General features: G+C 39.3%; 1 protein-coding gene across 1 annotated transcript in view; it reads left to right on the plus strand.

Annotated features, from left to right (window-relative positions):
* JAM2 (junctional adhesion molecule 2) overlaps positions 1 to 22,754 on the plus strand; it is a 57,406-nt gene that overhangs the window by 30,010 nt on the left and 4,642 nt on the right. The window contains exons 2-8 of the mRNA XM_004675308.2: positions 3,673 to 3,738; positions 10,019 to 10,126; positions 11,642 to 11,794; positions 14,385 to 14,587; positions 17,649 to 17,748; positions 18,977 to 19,084; positions 20,846 to 20,861. Coding sequence (XP_004675365.1) covers positions 3,673 to 3,738; positions 10,019 to 10,126; positions 11,642 to 11,794; positions 14,385 to 14,587; positions 17,649 to 17,748; positions 18,977 to 19,084; positions 20,846 to 20,861 — 754 coding nt within the window. The remainder of the gene's footprint in view (positions 1 to 3,672; positions 3,739 to 10,018; positions 10,127 to 11,641; positions 11,795 to 14,384; positions 14,588 to 17,648; positions 17,749 to 18,976; positions 19,085 to 20,845; positions 20,862 to 22,754) is intronic.

Below are 22,754 nucleotides of genomic sequence, written 5' to 3' on the forward strand. Positions count from 1 at the left end.
CCCTCAGCAGTGTACTTCGTCAATTTGCCTGTTCTGTTCCCCACTCTGTCCCTGGTGAATCCTCTCACCCTCCGCATCTCTGGCCTGTACCGCAGTTTTGTATGAACAAATAAATAAATCTTTAAAAAAAAAACACACACAGGAAATGTCATTCATGTTTGATAACTAATATTTCTAAATTATTTGCTATACTGCAAGTTTTTAATATTGTTCTCAATTTCCATTTTTTCCCCCAGTACAGCTACTGAAACAATCTATGAATAAATGGAATAGCATAGTTCAAACCCATATTATTCAAGAATCAAATATATTTTGAAATGACTCTTTTGAAGCCCTGAAACCTCACTAAGACTGAGCCACATGGATCACTGCTTTATACAGATGTGTTTACAGATGTCCAATAAAAAGGCTTCATTAAGTCCTACATCTTCAACTGTTCCTGGTTTCCATAATGATGTGTTTGAGGTTTAGGGATATAGAATCTGAATAATTTCACAATATTAGACAAGGGAACTTTAAGGCCTGTAGAGTTTTGAGATTTCAATTTCACAATTTTATTTGCTGTCCAAATTTCTAAGGGAGAGAGAGGGAATAACATGTATTCCTCAGAAATGATAAAGTCTTGGACAGTAGAAGACTAATTTACATGTCAGTATACATATAGGTGAATAAATCAAAGAAAAGAAACCATGCCATATGAAAGACTCTCCTTCCCACAATAAATTAGTTCATGATTACCCTTATAAGATTATTCTGATCTACAGGAACTTTCAAAATTCTGGAAATCATAGGATTTTGTTCCCCTGATAATCCAAACCAATCTAGCTAGTATTGAACAGTGTTTCTGAATCAGGTTTGATTCTTACACACATCCTTAGATCCTTAGATACTGGAATATCTGGAAACATTTTTGGTTGTCAGGACTTGGAAAGGCAGTGGAGGGTACATGAATGCTTAGCAGCTGGTGTGTAGAAGCCAGAGATCCTACAAAGCATCCTACAATGTACTGGACAGTCCCCCACAGAACTAATATGGCCCCCAATATTGATGGTGTGGTGACAGAGAAACCTTTGTCTGTATCCCTTCTGAGGGTCCTATTTCTCCAGTCACTGCCTGGAGTTTCTCCTGTTTCCACTTTCCTATTGTGCTGTGGAGTTCTACTCCTTTGCCTTTGTTAGGACCACCAGTTTTTCAGCCTCTGATCTTTATTAGATCAGTGAATCTTTCCACCTGCCATCTTTGTTAACCCAAATTCTTCCTCAAAGTTAAGCATTGGGGGCTAAGTACCAGAATGAACCATATGGGTTTTGGGTACAGACTGAATGGGTGAAACAACAATTTTACCTCTTACTATTGGCATAGTATTGGCTAAGTATTTTAGCCTCTCTATGCCTCAGTTTCCTCACTGGAAAAAATGTGCATCAAAATGGTACCACGTAACAGAAAATCGTTGTAAGAGTTAAATGAGGTAATTCTAGTAAGCACTGAGAATACTCCTTCCCTAAAGCTTCAAGGCCTAATAAGTGCTATTGTTCTTCAAAAGTCCACTAAGTTCCATATTCTGCAAATCTCTCTTTTCTCCCTATCTCTGGGGCCAGAAGGCGTATTTAGTCATGATGGTATTTACTCATGTTTGCCCAAGCTCTGGATGTTTTATATCTTCTTAATGGCCAAAGGTTCTAATTGTGGAGAGGCAGGAAGTAGCTTGCTTTTCTCTCTGGTTTTGCGTATAACACCCTCTCCCAGAGGGAAAGAGCATTTGGCTACATGAAGGTGGGGGAGGACAAAACAGTGGAAATACTGCCCTAGAGACACACAATTCACCAACTATTGATGGAAACTAATACGTAAATGGATGAGAGAATGGATATAAATTGGACAATGCCTGCTTTTCTGACATGATGGAGCATATGGATTGTGGTGTCTTTCTGGAATGAAAATTGTAGGAAGAAAATGTTTGTGGGCAAGAAAGGTTCATTTTTGGCCATGAGTGTGTGGATCTAGATACCTCACAGGAGGAGTTTATGGATTTAATCTCAGGAGAGAGGTGAGAGTTGGAGATACAGATTTAGAATTTTCAGTATATAAATGATAGTTGTGTCAGTGATGTTTAAAAAATATATAAAAAGAGTTGGTTAACTTAGAAAAGCAGTTTATGGATGGATGGATGGATGGATGGATGGATAAAAGAAGAAATCACAAGGGAGACAGGTGAAAAGTAGGAGAAAGTCATGTCCCAAAATCCAAGAGTATCATAGAAACTGTCACATATAGGGAGATTTAAGTATGACAGGAGACTGACAAGTGTCTGGCTATAGATAGGCAATTTTTGCCTTGATGAAACAGGGTCAGCAATTCATATGAAAACAGGAAAGAGATGGTCGCATGAACAGAGAACCATTTCTAGTAAATTGCAGAGTCACATCTTCAGGAAATAAACTTTGTCAAATATTTATGTTCCATTTATTTTGGTCTTAGGCTATTTGCTTGGTGATTTTTTTGGTGAATAATGAAGGATGGCTGTGACATTGTTTTGCCTACGTTGTTTAGTCAAGATGACTTGCAAGAATGCTTTGCAATATTCTGATTTTGAGTTTCTCACCTTATGGAACCCTTCATTAGTATTAGTTTGATCTGCTTCCATTTCTTGGATTTTTTTGGTATACAATAGGAAGGGTCTCATTTTTTGTTCAACATATTTGGTCTTAGGCGCTTGGGCTATATCAGAGAATAAATAAAATACAAAATCTTTCCTTTGCATCCCTTATGTTTCAGAGAGGTACACTTGTAAGAAGTGGGTTCAATTATTTTAAAACATGAGCATTAAGCTGGAAAATAGAATGAGCTCCATAAAGTGAAAAAACACAAAATGATACTCATCAAAGATTGAATTAGAAAGTTTTAATTCCCGGTTGTGTGGCTTTATTTTTTGTCTTAGTAATGCCAAGTTAATTTTAGAATTAAATTTTACTAAATAAAAACAAGTGTGTAAGTCATTTTTTAATATGAAAATTCCACCTAAGTTTGAGGGGGGGGCTGTGGGGGGGGTATTATCATCACTACCATCATCATACAACAACCAGATCACACAGCTGCCATGCCCAGTCAGCCATTTCAATCCTGTAGACCAAGCCAGGAAATCATTGAAGGCCAGTGAGAAAACAAAGATGTTCTACTTGCATTTTTCACCATAACTGGAAAAACAAAGTTATATGCATTACATATAAAATACACATTTCATATGGAGTGTATTAATAACTCATTCCTATATGATATAGTTATAATCAGGGATACATTATTCATAAATCAATTTATGCTCTCAAATAAGGCACTGAAATTAACTTGTATTTGGAGGGAGGGATCTACTCTGTGACACCAGATTGCATAGGCTGAATTGAGGATATTAGCCCTTGTTTAAACACCAGACTTGCAAGAGTGTATTGCAAGTGGTTTCTGCTTTGGGAAATGCTTAAAGGTCAAAACCAAAATACAGAAAATGAAAGAGACATACGTGATTTCCCTTGGTTATTTTCTATTTTGATACTTTTAAACGTGTGTTAGGAATTGCAGAAACTGTGTCCAAACTTTAGCGAGTTTCCTTTTGCATCCTGTCAGGCATTTAAAGATGGTGTTTTGCACAACTTTAAAATTATTTTATGTTTAATCTTTCAGATCATAAGGCCTATGGAGTCTCTTCCCCGAAAGACCATCAAGTAGTCACAGCAATAGAGTATCAAGGTAGAGTACTTTACTGATTTCCATGGACCACACTACTTAAATGACTAAAAAAGATGAGTATACATCTCGGCCTTGCCTCACCCTGATTCCTCTGCCAGGAATGACATCCCTTGCTATCTCCACCTTGGAAATTCTTCTCCAGCTCTTCTGTGGAAATTTTGGACATTCAACAAAAGACCTGATATACAAAAATGGTTTCTTTCTTCATAAATTATGCCTAAAGCAAATCTAACTTGTGGCACTGGATGAGAAGAGTCATACTGAGTTTTCAGCCAGCTAGCTATGGCAAGTGGAAATTACCTCTGAAACCCACTCTTCATATTTGAGATGATATTAATGTATCCTGTATAGGCATTCCATGTTGTTACTTATTTTAGCTTCTTAGACATTCTTACAAGAGTAAGTTGATATTTAATGGGTATGAATTCTCAGTTTTGCAAGATGGACAACTTATGTGGAGATTGGCCATTCAACATTGTGAGTGTACCTAAACACTGCCTGACTGAACTGTTTAGTTAAAACCACTAAGATGGAGATTTTTTAGTTTTGTGTAGTTTACCACAATGAAAATATTGTTAAAAAATGCCTAATAGTCAAAAAAAAAAGGGACTTTTATAAGTTCCCTTCAAATGCCAACTATTAGTTGTCTGAATGATCTTTCACTAAACTATAGTTCATAATATTTGGCAACTAGAAGAATTACTATTGCTTAAAGCAAAGCTTTTTAGGCCAGAGAGTGTAAACACATAGTAAACAGACCCCTCTTCTTCAGGCATCTCTTAGGTTCCTGGAATTGGAGAAAGATAGATTTGAAAAAAGGAACAAGGTTAACGAAGAGGACTGGGGTGGAGGAATTCAATGAATTAGCATTTACCCAGTGCTTACAAATAGTGTCTGACATATAGTAAGGCTTGTATGTGCTTATTTATAAAACTGTGCAATCATCAAAATCAGCCTGTGAAGAAATAAGAAATCACTTAATAAGAAATTGCGTAAATATTTATGTTCATTTCAGTCCTAATAGGACCATCACTCTTTATAATGAAATAGTTTTAAGTGAGGAGAGGTGGGTAGAGGAAATTAATGATGGGAGCAGCTGGCATGATGGAACACTTACAGGGAAGACATGATTCCAAAGAGGAGCCTGGACAGCCAAGAAGGAGCAGGGTGGGAGAGGAAAAGATGGCTTGAGATGTCCTTAGGGGGAAAAGGAAGTGAAATTAGTTTCTTCACTACCTTTTCTGTAAGTTCTTGCTGTTAAATCCAACAACCTGAACATACTTCCAAACACTGCTGCTCTCCAGATCCTATGCATTGATATCTAGTTAAGACATCAAATGTCTATTCTTTGGTCTTCCATTAGTACTTGAAACTTTTAAAAAATATTATTTTTTTATGCATATAAGAATTGGGTTACTGACCAGAGGTGTGAGTATGGAGGGGCGTGAGAGGATTCGCCAGAGACAGAATGGGCAGCAAAATAGGCAGATCGATGAACTACACTGCTGAAGGGAGCAGCAGGTGGTCAGGAGAGGTCTGCTGTGCCATATGGGTCACCTCCGGGGTGGGGATCAAACTGGTTGCTGCAGTGACTGAGAAATTCACATAACATAAAACCCATACTTTAAACAATTCAGTGGTAGTTAGTACATCCCCAGCGATCTACAACTATCTCCTCTGTTGTAGAATATTCTGTCTCATTCTTCTTAAAAAAAAAAAAAAATACCTATTACACTGTTTACATTACTTTTCAATTTGTGTTGTATTTTTTTTTAAGATTTTATTTATTTATTCATACAGAACTGGGGTACAGGCCAGAGATGTGGAGGGTGAGAGGATTCACCAGAGACAGAGTGGGGAGCAGAACAGGCAGATCGACAAAGTACACTGCTGAGGGGAGCAGCGGGCGGGTCAGGAGAGGTCTGCCACGCCATGTGGTCACCTCCGGGGCAGGCGGGATCGAACTCATGCGGAAGCGGCTTTAGCTTCTTAGTGCTGTGCTTTAACCTGCTGCGCCACCAGGGAGGGCCTGTGTTGTATTTTTAATGTAGCAATTTTTTTGATAATGGATGGCCATTTTCTATTTCTATTTTCAATTCTCTCTCCTTTTAATTAAGGATTTAAATTTTCAACTATATTTTATGTTTTATTACATGAAAATTTCCAAATAAGTCTGAGTCACTCAAATTTGGTTCTCCATAAAGCAAAATTAATTTCTCAGCTTAAATTTTAGCTTTGGGATACTTTATGCAGTAAAACTTCCTCTTACTAAAAGCCTTAAATACTTATGATCTGTGTATGTGTGTATGTGCGGTTCACATTCATTGTTTTTATGTCTCTTCTACCTCTGACATCAGCAAGCAGAGAATTAAATCCTTCCTGTCTACATTGCTGTCCTGTGCCTCTTCTCCTCTGGTGCCCAAGGCAGAATGAGGCTGAAGTGAGGCAGCTCTGCCAAGCTTATAAATCAAACAAGCAGCTTTATATAGACAACAGCCAGATACAAGAGTTGGAAATCAGTCTGACGGCATCCTTTTCTCTACAGATGTGATTGTTGATTATTCTTTAGAACTACTTTGATAATATCCATTTAAAATTTTGATGATATTTAACTTGAGCACAGAGGGTAAAAGCCAAAGCAGTACAGAACCCTAGAAAAATTAAAATTCACAATGATTCTATTGATATGATTTCTGTAAGTGATGATTTTGCTATGGGTTGTTACTAATGCTTTTTTTCTACACACACAAAAAAAAATTATCTTTCCTCAGTCCAAGTAGAATATAGTTTTGGTAATGCCATCATCATCTTAATAGAAAGACTTGGCATATTTTAATTTTTAAATGTATTTTTTTGAGAAAATATGGCTTATTTTACTCTTTGCTATCACAGAGATGATATACTTCAAATATGAGTGATTTTAGGTCATTTATGAGAGTATAAAATAAGGATTCTAATCATGTCAGGGCGATCTTACAATTACAACAAAGAAGTTCTTCATAAATAAGCTAGCTTGATGAATTAAAGAACACAAACCATAGACAAAACACCTTATTCAGGCACTCAAGTGTGTAATTACCTTAACTCCAGTAATTTCTGTAACTTTGTGAGATGCTACTGTCATTGTTTGTCTTTTGAAGAAGAGGATATAATGTCCCAAAGAAGTTAAATAATTCACCTAACTTCAGACCTACCAAATGTAAGAGATCTAACTCCAGAACTCGGCTTCAAACTACTGCATTATGGTGTCATCACCCTGAGGGCTAGACACAGACAAAGATGCCAGTTCTGGGGTTGTCTGGGCTGGACAGGGAGTAACATGGTGGTCAACTTCCAAGTTCACTGGTCTTTGTCCTTTGTTGCTAATCCCAAAATTCTAGTTGTACTGTTTCTAACAATTGTAAAGGTTAAGGTGTTGGTATCCTAGAGTCTAGGTATTAGCTTTCCCTTCATGGAACAACCTTGTTCGTGAATTCCAAATTTGAATTTCAAGGAATTCTAACTTAATGTCTAAGGAATCTTAATCCATTCTGTTGAATTGAGTGTGACATCCCCTTCTAAATGAGGGGAACTCTAACTGCCTGCTAACCCTCTAGCACTGCCCAGGGTTCTGTACTCTGCTCTACTCTTACTCATTTTTGTATTTCTTATCACTTACTGACATCATATACAATTCACTTTCTGTAGTTCATTGTTTGCCTGAGTGTCCCTCCTAGTTTGTAAGATGCACAACAGCAGGGTTCTGTGTGTTACTCACTGATATAACTTCAGACCAAGGCCAGGCACACAGTGCATACTCAATAATTTTGGACAATTTGGGCAGACCAAATGTTTTACGTGGCTAGGAGGAATGAGGTTAGACAGTCACAGCACTTGAAAAAACCACTTGTTTCTTTTTCTAATTCTACAGAGGTTTTCTTTCCATAGAGTCATGGGTACAGAACTCAGAAAAAATTCACCAGGAGTGTGAGTATGTGTGTGTTCTGTTGTGTCTGGTTAAATTTATGAAACCACATGATTTTTTGAGTGAAAGCCTATTACTAAGGTCTAGGAGTATGGGTTTAACATGAGTGTGGGTGGGTATTTGTTGGAAACTCAACAAAATACGGGAAGGAAGCCTATCTAAAACTTAAGACTCCGGAAGGTCACCACCCATTTTCCTTAATCAACAGAACAGAATCATGTTTCCTCAGACAAGTCCCTCAGCACACATTTGTCTTTGTAGCATAATTGTAAACATGTCTGTAAAATGATGTCTCTTTAAAAGGTTTTGTTTTCTTATTTTTCCCTCTTCATCTTTCTTTTCTCTGTTCTATTTTCTACTTTCAATTACCTTTTATTGTATTTATGTATTTCAAGCAATCTGTGTTTAACTGAAAAAAAAAAATAGAAGCAACATTTAGCAAAAAGAAAAATCATAATTCTATCACCCCAAAATCCTGCAGGATTAATATTTTCATGCATGTTCCTGCAGGCTTTTTATCCTTACGTATGTGTATGTTGTTCATGAAATCTGGGGTAATAGTATAAGAATTATTCTTCAATCTACCTATCCAGATCCTATAGTGTCCCAAAGTCTTTTGAAAATGGCATTAAATACGCTTAACCTGAAAAGTAGTGGTATGGAAAAGATATTTGCATAAGCTCTAGTCCAAGATACTATACCTATGTGTTGGAGGTAAATGAAAGTCTCAGGAATATGAAGTCGAAACTAAAGAACTAAGCTAAAATACATTTTTAAAATGATATAAGTGGAAGTTTCCATTTAGCAACTTGAAATAATTGGAGGGCCAGCAGAGAGTCCTCCTTGTTCCCAACACTCACACACACACACACACACACACACACACACACACACACACACACAGTCATCTAATTTGCATCCTAAAAAGAGAGGGACTTCTTTAAGGACTTAACTGCAGAATGTTTCCTGTGCTAAAGTGACCTTGAGGCTGTTAAGCTCAATGTCAAGATTCAAACTTGAAATCATTTATCTGGATTGAGCTAAGGAATAGAAATTGACAATTAGAAGACCTATTGGGTTTGTATCAATGTACTTGTAGAGAGGGTTATCAAAACAGGGATCTGAGTGAGAATGTGACAGATTGATAGAACATTGGATTCCACTGAATGGCCCTGGCTGGACTAAATGCCTTCACGAGGCTACAGGTGTGAAACTTATTCTAGGTGAGCCTCCTACTCACCTCCACCTGCACTTCATTATGTTGGACTAATGTTACGTTATCTTATTTGTCTTTTCTACCAGACTCTAAAGTCTTTGTAGAATGAGATTTTGTGAATAAAATAATTAACCATAGCTGCCATTTTGAAAATATCTACTGGGCCCGGGCTTGTGTGCTTTGCATATATCATCATATTTGAAGACTCACAACAAGTCAATGTGATATTATCTTATTTTACAGATGGTAGTTGAGCCTCAAGAACTAGATCACCAGAAATAAGTAGCATAATGTTACACAATTATTATATGCTACAGTGCTGCTATTTCATCTTTGGGTTAAGACAACATGGTATCCATTGAAGTAGTTTATAAATGATGCATTAATAAGTGAACGAATACAAATATAAGGGGAAAAACTCCTAGGTACATACTCAAAGGACACAAAAACATTGAATCAAAAGGACACCTGCACCCCAATGTTTATTGCTGCTCTATTTACAACAGGGGAAACGTGGAATCAACCCAGATGCCCAAAAATAGATGACTGGATTAAGAAGATGTGGTACATATAACAATGGAATATTACTCAGCAATCAAAAAGATAAACTTGTGCCTTTTGCAGTAACATGGATGAACCTGGAAACGATCATGCTTAGTGAAATAATCTAGAAAGAGAAAGACAAATACCGGATGGTTTCACTCATAGCAGGCATATAAAGGATCAGGGAAGAAAAAAAAGAGAGAGAGAATAACATATATAATAGAGTAAAAATGAAAACAGTGAACAACTATAAACCAGAGACACTTTATAGGGGCATGAGGGGGAATGGGATCAGAACTGGGGTGGGATAAGTACACTGGACGGTGGTGATGGCACACAGGTGAATTGGTGATGGGAGGCCCATGGGGATTACAACTGAAATGGAAAAATGCACAAAATGAAGAATGATGTAAAATGATTAAAAAAAAAACAATTCTAAAAAGGAAAAAAAATATATGGGGAAAATTTAAGTATGCTTAAAATTTTGTGACTTATTTAAATCCAGTATAATTTCATGGGCACAATCGGAAAACAAGTGTTTTTGCTGTTGTTCCTAGAGGTGGTTTTGGCCTGTAAGTACCCAAGGAAGACCACCTCCTCCAGACTGGAGTGGAAGAAGCTGGGGCGGAGTGTCTCCTTTGTCTACTACCAACAGGCCCTTCAAGGTAAGAGGCTGTGGACTTGATGAGGTGAAGTCCTGGAGAACAAGCCCAGCCCAGTCCTTTAATTTACAAAACCAAACAGGATATGGCTCATTACTGAGATTGTGATTTTCTTAGTGTGAGATGAAACCAATAGTGACTGAGACCTGAAACACAGCAGCCTGATCCAAACAGAGGACAGAGAAAAGAAGCCAGTGAGATCCACTGAGTCCCTGGGCCCTGCAGCTGATCTAGTAGATCAAACTCTTGAGAGGGAAGAAAAGATGATAGGGCCTTGGGATGGTCAGTCTCTTTATTTTACTTTGAAAGATTTACTTATTTATTACAAAAACTGGGGTAGAGGCCAGCGATGTGGGACGGGAGGGGGGGGAGGGGTAAGTGGATTCACCAGAGACAGAGTGGGGAGTAGAACAGGCAGATCAAGTGAAACACACTGCTGAGGGAACAGCAGGAGACAGGAGAGGTGTCAATGGATCACCTCATAGTGCTGCACTTGAATGTATGCCACCAGTCTGTTTTAATGACATCACTCTGTACCTACATCTCTGTCAGAAGCTCAGGAGGGAGAAAAGACAGGAGGGCTGAAAGCTGGGAGGATGGGGGCGGGGGGGAGTATGAAGTAAATGTACCTCCTTTAATTCAGTGCTTTCTTTCTTTTTAAAAATTTGTTATGTATTTCTTCTTGTTATTCATCCTGTTGAATATGTGGTGAGCTTAAAGTGTTAATAATGATGGATAAGATACGCTGTCTGGAATTTGCCTTAAAATAAAATAATCCAGGGGTTAGACGTAAAGATGCGTTGATTGCTGTTGTAGCTGGTGGTGGTTATGTTAAGGCTCACTTTATTTATTATGTTTCTAATGTTGTGGGTGCTTGAGATTTTCCATGATAAATATTTTAGAAGTTGGAAATTTACTGTAACAAGTACAATAAACATTTAAATTTTTTAGTATTATGTACTTAATTTTAAAGAACTTAAAAAGTGAACTAATATTTAAAGTTCATAAAAAATACAACATGTCTTCCTGGTTCTTATCTGTTCAAAATAAGGCTATAGACTTCAGGGCTACCTTTACTTGAATTTTCTGCCATTACCAGTTCTGGCACCTTATACAGAATATTATTTTATTTCCATGCACATGCTTATCAAAAATTAGCCAAAGGGATGTTTTTAATACTCCCTCACCTTTTCTTTTGTAGTGGCATTAAAATTACTGCTTAGACTAATTAAACTACCTTCGTCCATCTCTTTTGAAAAACAGGAATATTTTTACAAAAGGGGGATGAGACAGGAATAAGGATTGAATTTCTTAAACTATGGGAATATGGAAAGGACATTGCTAAAACCAGGTCAATGAACTCTCAACTTATCCCCTTGATTAATTTTTATATTGGCTAGAAAAAAAATCCACTTCTAAGAGAACACTTACGGTCAAAATCACGTTGTTTCAGGGTCAGCTGGCATGTAGAAAGTCACTGGCATCATTATTGATATCATTATCTTCTTTTTCTAAAAGGTGATTTTAAAGATCGGGCGGAGATGATAGATTTCAGTATACGAATCAAAAACGTTACCAGGAGCGATGCTGGGAAATACCGCTGCGAAGTTAGCGCTCCCTCCGAGCAAGGTCAAAATCTGGAAGAGGACACAGTCACACTGGAAGTTTTAGGTGACGTGCTCATATCTCTGTGACTACTGCTCCCCACCGCCAGCCCCCAGCCCAGGCGATGGTGAAGAAACTCTGGACCCCAATCAGTAAATCAGTCAGCGCCCCTTTCATGAAGTTCTTGTCTGTTGTTCCCCTTTATCTTATTAGCTACCAAATTTCTGCTGTGACTAATTCATTGTCACTAAACTTCTCTCCATTGAAGAATGAAGTAAATGTCAACTTTGCCGATGGGAGCTTCTCCCCAAGAGTATTTTTCAAGAGCTTTCAACATACGCACTTTTTCTCCTTCCATGTAAAAATACACATGGGGGCGAGGGGGGGGAGCAAAAAAATAACAAGTATTTGATGCGATTTGGTAAAGATAAGAAATTAGCAATGTACAGCTAGTAATTGTTAGATCCACTCACATATGTAATTTTTTTAAAAAGATGTATTTATTCATACAGAACTGGGGTACAAGCCAGAGGTGCAGGGGCTGGTGAGAGGCTTCACTAGAGACACAGTGGGGAGCAGAACAGGCAGATGAACGAAGTACACTGCTGAGGAGAGCGGCGGGCGGGCAGGCAGGCGAGGTCTGCTGTGCCATATGGGTCACCTCTGGGGTGGGGATTGAATTTGCACAGAAGCGGCTGTGGCTTGCTTGCAGTGCTGCGGCCTAACCTGCTGCGCCCCCAGGAAGGGCCCCGCGTAGGTAATTTTAATCTTCATTGACAACCTGTACTATTAGGGAACAAAGCAGTTAAGAGCTAGGAAGGGTCTGTACCAGGATTTGAAAGTGAAATATTTCACTGAAAGTGATTATGTTGGGTTACTGTAAGAATCATTGATTAGTAATAAGACCGTGTCCATGATTGTTTTCTCTGCAGATGTTAGGACATAGTACAAGCACCAAGCCAAGAGAATAAGATGACTTCTCCTTCTCCTGTATTATGCGGGCCCTTTCTAATACGAGTAATGCAGGAGTGAGGCAAAATCAAATTCAGAAATCCCTGAAGGCGATTGAGCTGGGAGATTTAGTCTTTTTTGCTAGATAGCAAATGCTCACAAACTTAGTTGTTTAAAATTAGCTGACATGAGCCCTCCCTTGTGGTGCAACCGGATAGGACACAGCACTGCAAGCTCACTGCAGCAGCTTCAGTGTGAGCTAGATCCCGCCCCAGAGGTGACCTCCTGACCTGACCTTCCACTGCTCCCCTCAGCAGTGTACTTCCTTGATCTGCCCATTCTGCTCCCCACTCTATCTCTGGTGAATCCTCTCAACCACCTCTGGCCTGTCCCTCAGTTCTATGTGTCTAAATAAATAGATAAATCTTTTTTAAAAATCAGTTAAAAAAAAATAGCTGACACTTCTACAGATCAGAAGTCCTGCCTGATAGAAGTTCTCTGCCCAGGGTTTCACAAGGCGGAAGAGTCAGCTGGGCTAAATTCTTGTCTCAAAGCACAGGAGGAAAGTCTGTGGCCAACCTTATGCTTGTCATTGACAGATAATACTTCCTGGTACTTTAGATCTGAGGTCCCATTCCATGCTGGCTGTGAACTGAGGACCACCCTGATCTCCTGGAGCCCACCCATATCCTGGACACGTGGCTTTCTCCATCTGCAGTCCAACAAAAACATGTCAGGTCATCTTGTGCTTTGAACCTCTGGCTTTCTCTGCTATGACCAGTCAGAGAAAGCTTTCAAAGAATTAGGTCAGCCTTTGCCACTTCTGTGTCTTAAAAGTCACAGATTAGGTACCTTAATTACGTCCCCTAATTCCTTCAGAGTAGTGTCTCGATTAGTGTTTGACTGAGTAACTGACCGTATATGCACACCAAGGTCATGAACTTGAACAGCCATCTTAGAATCCTATATCCTGTTCTCACCAGTTAGTCCTAGTCCAGACTGGTTTATTTCACAAATACTGGAGATCAGACTAACCCTAGCTTAACTATTCTCTAAATTGGACAATGCTAGATATGATGGATTTTAGTATAAATATGAGACCTGAAAATTGTACTCATTTGACTCCTTTTAAATATAGTTGGGAATGAAACAGTCAAAGCATTGGTGAGGGGAAAAGTGGTTGTGTTATTAGTTAAAGGAAAATGAGTAGTTGTGTTATTAGTTAAAGATAAATCCTGTAGGCTTAGTGAATGTTTTAACATCATCGAAGTTTCTTTTTCATGTAATTAAAGTCTGAATAGTTGCAGCAGAAATTGTAGCAGTGAAGCTGTATTATTCCACTTCACTTTTGAGGTCTGGCATTCTCAGTCCTTGCCTTCAGAGGACATCCTGGGTATTGATGTGTACTCAGTAATGGGGAGAGGTAGGTATGGTGAGTGAATGGAAGTTTTATGGATCAGGCCTAGAAAAGGCAGAGGTCACTTTCCCCCATAGCCTGATGGCCAGAACTCAGCATAAGATCCCATCTGGCAGCCAGGGGTCTGCAAACACAATCCAGTTGTGTGTCCCTATGTCAAGGAAATGGGTGTCCTGAATAAGGAACCAATCTTTAGCACAGCTGTCCAATAAGCCCACTTTTACCTGGCTCTTCAGATGCCTGTTTCGGCTTATAAATAATCAGTACCATTTGACTTCTATCCTTCAGTGGCTCCAGCTGTTCCGTCATGTGAAGTACCTAATTCTGCTCTGAGTGGAACAGTGGTAGAGCTACGATGTCACGACAAAGAAGGGAATCCAGCTCCTGAATATACCTGGTTTAAGAATGGCGTCCGTTTGCTGGCAAATTCAAAACTCAGCACCCAAAGTCCCAACAGCTCATACACAATGAATACAAAATCTGGAACTCTGGTAAGCTTACATCAAGCATTGGCCTTGTCACTAGCTTGTATTATTTGGAGGGGGAAAAAACGTGTTTGAATTTACAGGCTGGAGACTGGAGGATTGGTACCATCGCTTGTTAAGTGGAGAGTGGCCGGGCCAATGGGGTCACTGGTCGCTTGCACAGGGAGGTATTGGAAAGGGCAGCTACTGAGAAGGGAAGACAATGCAGAGCCATGGAACGAGCGTGCAGAAGTCTGCACTGGTGACTCAGAGTAGCCAAGTTCGAGTCCTGGTGCATGATGATGGACCAGGAGTTCATCCCAGCTGCCATCTTGGACTGGAAAGTACTGAGTGAGTGTCATTTATAAACTCTGGGAAATGTACAGATGCTCACTTGGGAATGGCCTAACCCTAGTATCAGCCACATAAAATAGAGACTGTGGACAACCTTGTGATAGGAGAGCTACACCATTAAGCATCATCACATCTGGGTCATCAACAATGGATGCTATGACTTGTTATTTTTAGATTTAGTCCATATTTTCTGATTGTCTGCCCTTGAAAATATCTTGATTGAAAAGTCTTTTTAAGAAAGCACTCCTTGGTGGTGCAGGAGTTAAGTTTCAGCTTATCAAGTTATTGTCAGCCATTCAGACCCCAGCAAGGGAGGTGATCTACATGGCAAAGCAGACCTCTTCTGTCTCACCCACTGCTCTCCTCAGCAAATCCCCTTGGTAGATTACCTGCTCTGCACTCCACTCTGATGAGTCTTCTCACCCAGCCCACAAACCTCTGGCTTACACTCCAGTTCTCATATGTATAAATAAAATACATCTTTAAAAAAAAAAAAGTTTTTCTAGGAGCTGATAGGAACCTCTAAATCAGGTATTTAAAGTCAGTGACATTTACAACAGTCAAGCCATGGAAACAGCCTAAGTGCCCAAATACAGATGAGTGGGTCAGAAAGATGTGGAATATTACTCAGCTATCAAAAAGTCAAACTTTTGCCATTGGCAGTAAGGTGGGTGGTGATGGAAGGGTTATGCTACCTGAAACAAGTCAGAAGGAGAAAGACAAACACCAGATGGTGTTACTTCTGTGTGGAATATAGAGAAGCCAAACAACACTTAAAGCCAAAGGAACAAAAAAGAGCTTACTGTAGATATGTGACTAACAAAACCCAAGAGGGAGGGGAGGCAGGAGCAGGGGAGGCAGGAGCAGCCTGGACCCCGTGAAGGCTGTGGGTGTTATGATGGAGGGTGCAGTGTAGCGACAGCACCTGAGGGGGGAGATGTCACACTGCTGAAACTCACACGGTGTTGTAAGTCAATGTTCCTTCGATTAAAAAAATCCTTCAAGTAAAGTCGGTGACATTTAAACATAAAAGTATTGTGATGTTTTTATCTGCTGTTTCAGGGTAGGGATGAGAGCAAAAAAAAAAATCACTGAAGTTTTTTTTTTTTTAATCTAATCTATTACCTGTCAGCTTAAAAATGTCTAATTTCTGAAAATGCAGCATCACCAACACAACCTCTGCCAAAGAATGTTAAAGGTATAATAATTTCAGTGAATTTTGCAAGAGGCATGATGTTTCCATCCCTTCCTTCCACAGATAAACACATAATAACATGCAATTCTAGGTGCTCTGGTAAATAACACTGCATTGTCTTAAAGAGATTAAAGAACAAGCTTTGTCCGTGGGTGTTGTGCCTCCGGGAGGGAGACCACTGCTCTGGCCCTCTCAGCTCCGGCAGCGTCAGTCAGCAGGTCCAGTGATTTTACACTGAGCCACTGGGCAGAAAACCTGCCGTCACACTTTGCTATATTTACTTTCAAATTTATTTTTTCTTGGAGCAGGTGCTAACGCCCTGAGGCAAGTCTGAGATGATATAGATTCACTTTCCTCAGTTTGCCTCAACCCTTGACATCTCTTGTGTTGTCAGATGAACGCACCAGGACTGAAGTAGGATGGGTCATTTTCCGAGAAAAGAGCAAACAAAGACTCCAGTGTCTAACTAATGACCCTTTTAATTGCCAGCGAGAACATGCTGGAAGATGGTTTTTTGTTTAGTCAAGCTCATTGTTGGCCTGAGTTCATGGTGAATCTTTTAGAAGTTTTCTGACTTTGAGGGGAGTGAGAGATGAGTCCAGTGAGTGAAAAAAAGAAGGGGGAGGGAGGGAAGCCTTCTAGGCCATCTCGTTGAGGTATACAAAAAGGAGGGAGATGGGAGGATGGCAAATTGTGGGTAAAGTAAAGGAAGAGAGGCAAAGGAATTAATGGACTAAATTCCTGGCTGTTTTTAGTAGCAAATAATTACATGGTGATAAGGCAATGAGGTGCTCTTTAGAAGCTCCTGGTTCCCTGGATGTGGCTACCTGCCCTTTCCTCCTTTCTCCCTTCTTTTACTCCTTACATCTGTTTCTCTACCTGCACACCCTCCCTTTCTCCTAACTTCTTTCTTTTCTCCATCCATCTCTCTAACCTCCCTCCCACCTTCCTTCTGATAAAAGCACTAATAACAATTATGATACCTATATAACAAAGTCTTTTCAGTTGCTTTGTCAGGGTGTGGAAGGAGAAAGGATAGGACTTCATCTCTTCAAAATTTTCAAAATATCTGCAACCAACAGAATGCATAATCCTATAAACTATATTAAGATTTACCTAGACTGTAAGCCACCACTTCCAGGAGGAAAGTCTGACTCTAGAGGACGTGTTGTTGGCTACTTTTGTGAACTCATCTGTGGTGCCGGAAAGTGCATTAACCTTTTGAGGCCAAGGATAACTCAGCTATCAATTGCTATCAACTTTAAGAAATGCCCAGTGCCTTCTTCACCATACCACCATGCCAATGTCAAAGACACTGACCCATGTCTTTTTAAGTCTTTCTCTGTCAAATGAAAGCAGAGACCTACCTACCACCTTGTAGATGTGGCAGATTCTTAAATTCACCATAAAGATGTTATGCGCTACATTGTTGAAAAAGGAAAGACCTAATGAATGGTAAAACTCAGGGGACACTTACTTTAAGGGTCGATTTATAGATGTGTTGCTTCAAAAGTATACATTTTTTTCCCCCACAAATAGCAATTTAACACAGTTTCAAAACTGGACAGTGGAGAATATTCCTGTGAAGCCCGTAATTCCATAGGACAGCGAAGGTGTCCCGGAAAACGAATGCAAGTAGGTAAGCGTGAAAGACTGGGAAGAAAAGTGGTTTTGCAATTAGAACAAGTGTTTGTTTGGGGTGGAAGGAGCAAGAAGTGGGGAAGGGCCGAATGATTTGAAGAATATTTTGGAAGGAATATTTAAAGTTCACTTGCTGGGTTAAAGCACTAGTTTTGCAAGTAACAAATAGCTGTTTTAAACCCATCATCTGAAGGGGCCCTCCCTGGTGGCACAACAGGTTAAAAGCACAGCACCATGAAGCTATTGCAGCCACTGCAGCACAAGGTCGATTCCCGGCCATGGGGGTGACCTACATGGGGCAGCAGACCTCTCCTGACCCACCTGCTGCTCCCCTCAGCAGTATACTTCATCAGTTGGCCTGTTCTGCTCCCCACTGTGTCTCTGGTGAATCCTTTCACTGCCCCTGCACCTCTGGCCTGTAACCCAGTTCTGTATGCATAAATAATCTTTAAAATAAATACATAATTCCATCTTCTGAAGAAGTCAATAGTATTCAGCATTACATTTTACAGTTTTAAAAAAATTTTCAAACAGTTGTTTTAAAAATAAGTTCATCTAAGTCAATATTATTTCAAAACAAAAGATAAAGACTAGGTAAATTGCTCAAGGTCAGGGATTTGATGTGCGGGTTTGAATTCAGTCGCTCAGTCTCTTCTTGCTCTTGGGCAAGTGGTTTGACCTCTGTGCCTCTATCTCCCCAAAATAAAATATTGATAAGCCATCTTTCTGATGTTGTTACAATGATGAATCAATTTCTGAAAGATATTTGACTGTTTTCCAGACCAGCATAAACCTTCTTTTGAGCCTATCAATGAGCTTTTCAATATTTGTGAAATTGCACAGAATTGCAAGTAAAATTCGAAGATGTGTGTGAGCAGAAAACTTGAACTCGCTGGACCTCAAAGATCACTGCCAAACTGGTTGATAAATAACCTGGGATGTTTCCATCTCTGAGTGAATGCAAGGGAATGCCATATGATTTTTTCCCTGAAATCACAGAACTTGATAAAATTTAAGATTCTTATAACAGTCAGTTCTGCTGATATTCCTCGTTAGTTTTGATAAAAGTCCTAGAGGGAGTTAGTGGTAAGGACTTCAAGAACAGGAAACTTCCCTATTTGTGTTCTGACCACAGAGCATCATTTTCCTTGAACTTTCTTGGTGTGATGACTGGATCTGTCCATCTATTTGACCTGCATTCATGGAGGGTTTTCTTTACATTCCAGATGATCTCAACATAAGTGGCATCATTGCAGCCGTAGTCATTGTGGCCTTGGTGATTTCTATCTGTGGCCTTGGAGTGTGCTATGCTCAGAGGAAGGGCTACTTTTCAAGTAAGTGAACTTAACCCTTTTTTGCTGGACAATTTCCTCTGGCTGTAGAGTTTTCTTAAGACACTTTATCTTCAGCGCTGACAAACTCTGTAGAATATTTTTCATTGATTTTTCTGCAGTAGAAAGTGTCGAAGATGACACGCAGGTGAGTCTTGAAGGACCTTGGCTAACATAGGGAGGAAAGGCAGAGCTGCTACATGGAACATTCCAGAAACTCCACAGAATATGTGAAAAGCTCCCTGAGGTGGCTTAGTGAAGCCACTCTGACAGCTGCTCAACGGAGAATGTATGTTTATAGTATATTTGAATGTATTTATGACCCTTATAAGTTAGGAGTTGTAGGTCTCAAGATGTAAATTAGTTTCTAGCTTTCTAATAAGAAATTTCATTAAAAGAAATCTGTGAAATAATTATCAGCATAAAATTTGGAATGTGGAATGTTCAATTGAGCACAGTTGTCTTTAGAAGAGAATTGTTCTCCACAAACTGGAAACTTACTCTGTTAGAGGTGCTTCTAAACAATATTCCTAGTTATTTAAATTTAGAACCCTTATATCTCCAAATCTCTATTTGGCAATGCAGTTTGATTGAAATGGGTAAATTTAGAAAGCAGTCTCTTTTAGTCTCTTAATACTTTCTTTATAATCAATCAGTCTTTGAAATTACATAAGATTTCAGAAGCGACAGAACTCCATCAAGGCCACTGGGACTGGTGTATACATGGGATTTTTAAAAATGGAATAGTAAACACTTTTACAGCACAAACAAAGTTTAGACCTACTGTGTCATAGTGAACACTAATTTTAGAATTCAGATTAAAAAAATATTTTATACTAAAATAGAACTTAAATGTAAAAAGGGTTTCTAATGCATATAGATAGGTATTGTTATAAAATGTTCTCATGAACAAGATTTCAAAGACAGTCCTATAATTAAAAAGAACTGCACTGTAAATTAATAAAACTAATTGTTCTTTTATATGTTCTGCTAATTTTGTCCTGGCAATGTACTTAAGACTGGAAACTAACTGCGCCCCCTGCTGGTCATCAATGAAAGTACACACAGATTGTTCATTTGAAAATTCTTGTTACCTTTATCTCTACTTGGAAAGACTTGTCTCAGTGGTTTTACTTGAAGGCTTGGCAATCACATTTGCCTTAAAATACTGAATCAAATATATGACTTAGGCAATAGTGGCTTATTAGCTAAATATGCTACTGCTGTTTCTCATGACAGAAAAAGATCTATCCAAGAGAACCACTTGAATTTCAGACAGGAGTTGGCAAGTCTGAACCAAACCCAATCTGCCCCTTGTTTTTCTTGAACCTACAGGTTAAGAATGGTTTTTCTAGATGAACATTTATAATCTATTTGCTAACGAGGAACACTAATTTTGAACTCCAGTCAAGAGAAAGGTATCCCCTCCAAAAAGTATTCCACTTATAGTTAGTATCTTGTATTCAAGAATGTGATTATCATTATCTTTTTTATTTTAATTGATAAAAATTTGGGGACTTGTTTTTTCTCTTATTGTGTAAGTATCTGTGTAATATTAATTTTTCCCCTTAACCCACAAAGCCAAAAATATTTGCTGTGTGACCCTTTATAGGAAAAATTTGTTGATCTTTAATTTAGAAGGTTTTAAATGTCACCAAATGAGAACCAAAATCAAAAACAAGAAATTTGGCCAAAATTCACTTTTTTATGAATCTGTATACCATATTAACTCTTGCATTAATGATCTATACTTATTTTTTCTAGAAGAAACCTCCTTCCAGTAAGTATACTTTCTTCAAATGCATGCCTTTCACCCCTGTTAACTACTTTTCTGTTAATCATCCATACCGAGTAAAAAGTGGGAAGTGGGGGTTACCATTTGCACAGGTCATATCCTATGGGATGTGACCCAACCTTATCAAACAATACTTCCCACTTCACACCCTGCGCCTATTTGTAATGTGTTTGATTACTTGGAAAAGAAAGTCACTGATTTATTTTGTAAGCATTTCCATGATAGCGCTTAAAAAATACTATGCTAGGTAGAAAATTTTCAAATAAAATTTTACTTAACTGTCATTTTTACATTTCATTGAATACCGATTCTGTGCCTAACACTATATTAGGCTCTGGTGACACGGCAGAAATCTGAAAAGGTCAAACCAACTCTCTCTCTGATGGAGCTCACATTGCAGTTAAGAAACGTGAGAAGTTAATAAACACATAGTCTTACATCAGCTTGTGATAAGTATCTTGGAGAAAAATTAAGTGAGGAAGAGTTTAAAGAATTCACCATATAGGAGTGGAGATTGCCCTTTTAAACAAAGGGGTTAGGGATGACGAGGTGGCATTTGAAAACGACTTGAAGGAGCTGAGGAAACAAATCACCATGGAGGAGATAACCGCGAAAAGGGTTTGAGCTGAGGAAGATTGTTGTCTGGGCCAGCACCAGTCTGTTGTATCTAGAGAACATCAACGGTAGCAACGTGGCTGGAACAGAGTGAGGATGGCAGAAAGAGGAGATAAGAGCATGAAAGAACAGGGGGTCCGATCACCTAGAGCCCCTTTGAGGCAGTTGTGAGGAGAGTGGCTTTGGTTCAGAGTAAACTGGTTTCCTTGGAGGAGTTAGAGAGAAGTAGCATCATACTATATAATTCTTTAAAGGTCACACTAGCTGCTATGTTGAGAACAAACTATATAAGGTGATAAAGAATGGCAGAAATAAGGAGACCATTTAGGAAACTACTCAGTAATTAGCAAGAGAAAATGGTGAGGAGTAATAGGATTCAGAAAATATTTTTAACATTCTGCTGGTAGATTGGATATGAGCGGTAAGAAAAAGAGAAATCAGATTGGCTCTAAGGCTTCTGAGGAGAACAGAGTTACGATTTACTGAAGCATGAAAGGTTTGAGGAGAAGCAGATTTGGGAATTTTGGGGGGAGGGGTAAGATTAGTTGGGAGTGTTTTGAAATTTTAATATTAGAGATGCCTGTTGAGACCTCAAGTAGAGGTAATAGGGAAATGCGTATAGAAATTTGGAGTTGGAGGTGATATCTGACTGGAGTTAGAAAGCTCAGAGACCTTGGTGTGTGAGTACTGGCTGAGGTCACCCCCGTTTTTGTGCAGCTGATTTGTGACTGTGCTCCCTATATATGCTGGGGAAGACCTGCTGTGATCCCTGACATTTCCCTCCACATTCTACACTGCAGCTCTAGATACTTGGTCATCACTTATGTCTTTTGAAGACAGCTGCTGCTGACTTCCTGTGCCCAGACTTCTGGCCCAAAGCAGGTGTGGGAGCCTCAGTACAGCCCAGTACAAGTCCAGAACGAGATCCAAGTCATGAGGACTAGCAGTCGTAAAGGGGGTGAGCTCAGAAAAGCAGGGTGGACGGGTGGCCTTGACACCCCAGCCTTCCCACCCAGGCAAGAGGGAGGCTTCCATTCTGAGTAAGATGGAAAGTCACTGGAAGGTTTTCAGCAAGGGAGGGTGGGACACTGTCTTCTGTGTGAGAAGAGGGTGGCACTGCTGTGGTTCGGGAGCTTAGTTGTCCCTCAGTCAGCCACACAGTGACCTAAGGGCAGTCGCTTATTCCTAGGCACGTCTCTCGTGACTCCCGAAGTTTGGTGAGAAATGTGTTGATGTTGTACTAGTGTGCCAGGGACACTGTCA

This window comes from Condylura cristata, unplaced genomic scaffold (assembly GCF_000260355.1).
Source record: "Condylura cristata isolate star-nosed mole 26May11 unplaced genomic scaffold, ConCri1.0 scaffold00003, whole genome shotgun sequence".
Taxonomy (NCBI): domain Eukaryota; kingdom Metazoa; phylum Chordata; class Mammalia; order Eulipotyphla; family Talpidae; genus Condylura; species Condylura cristata.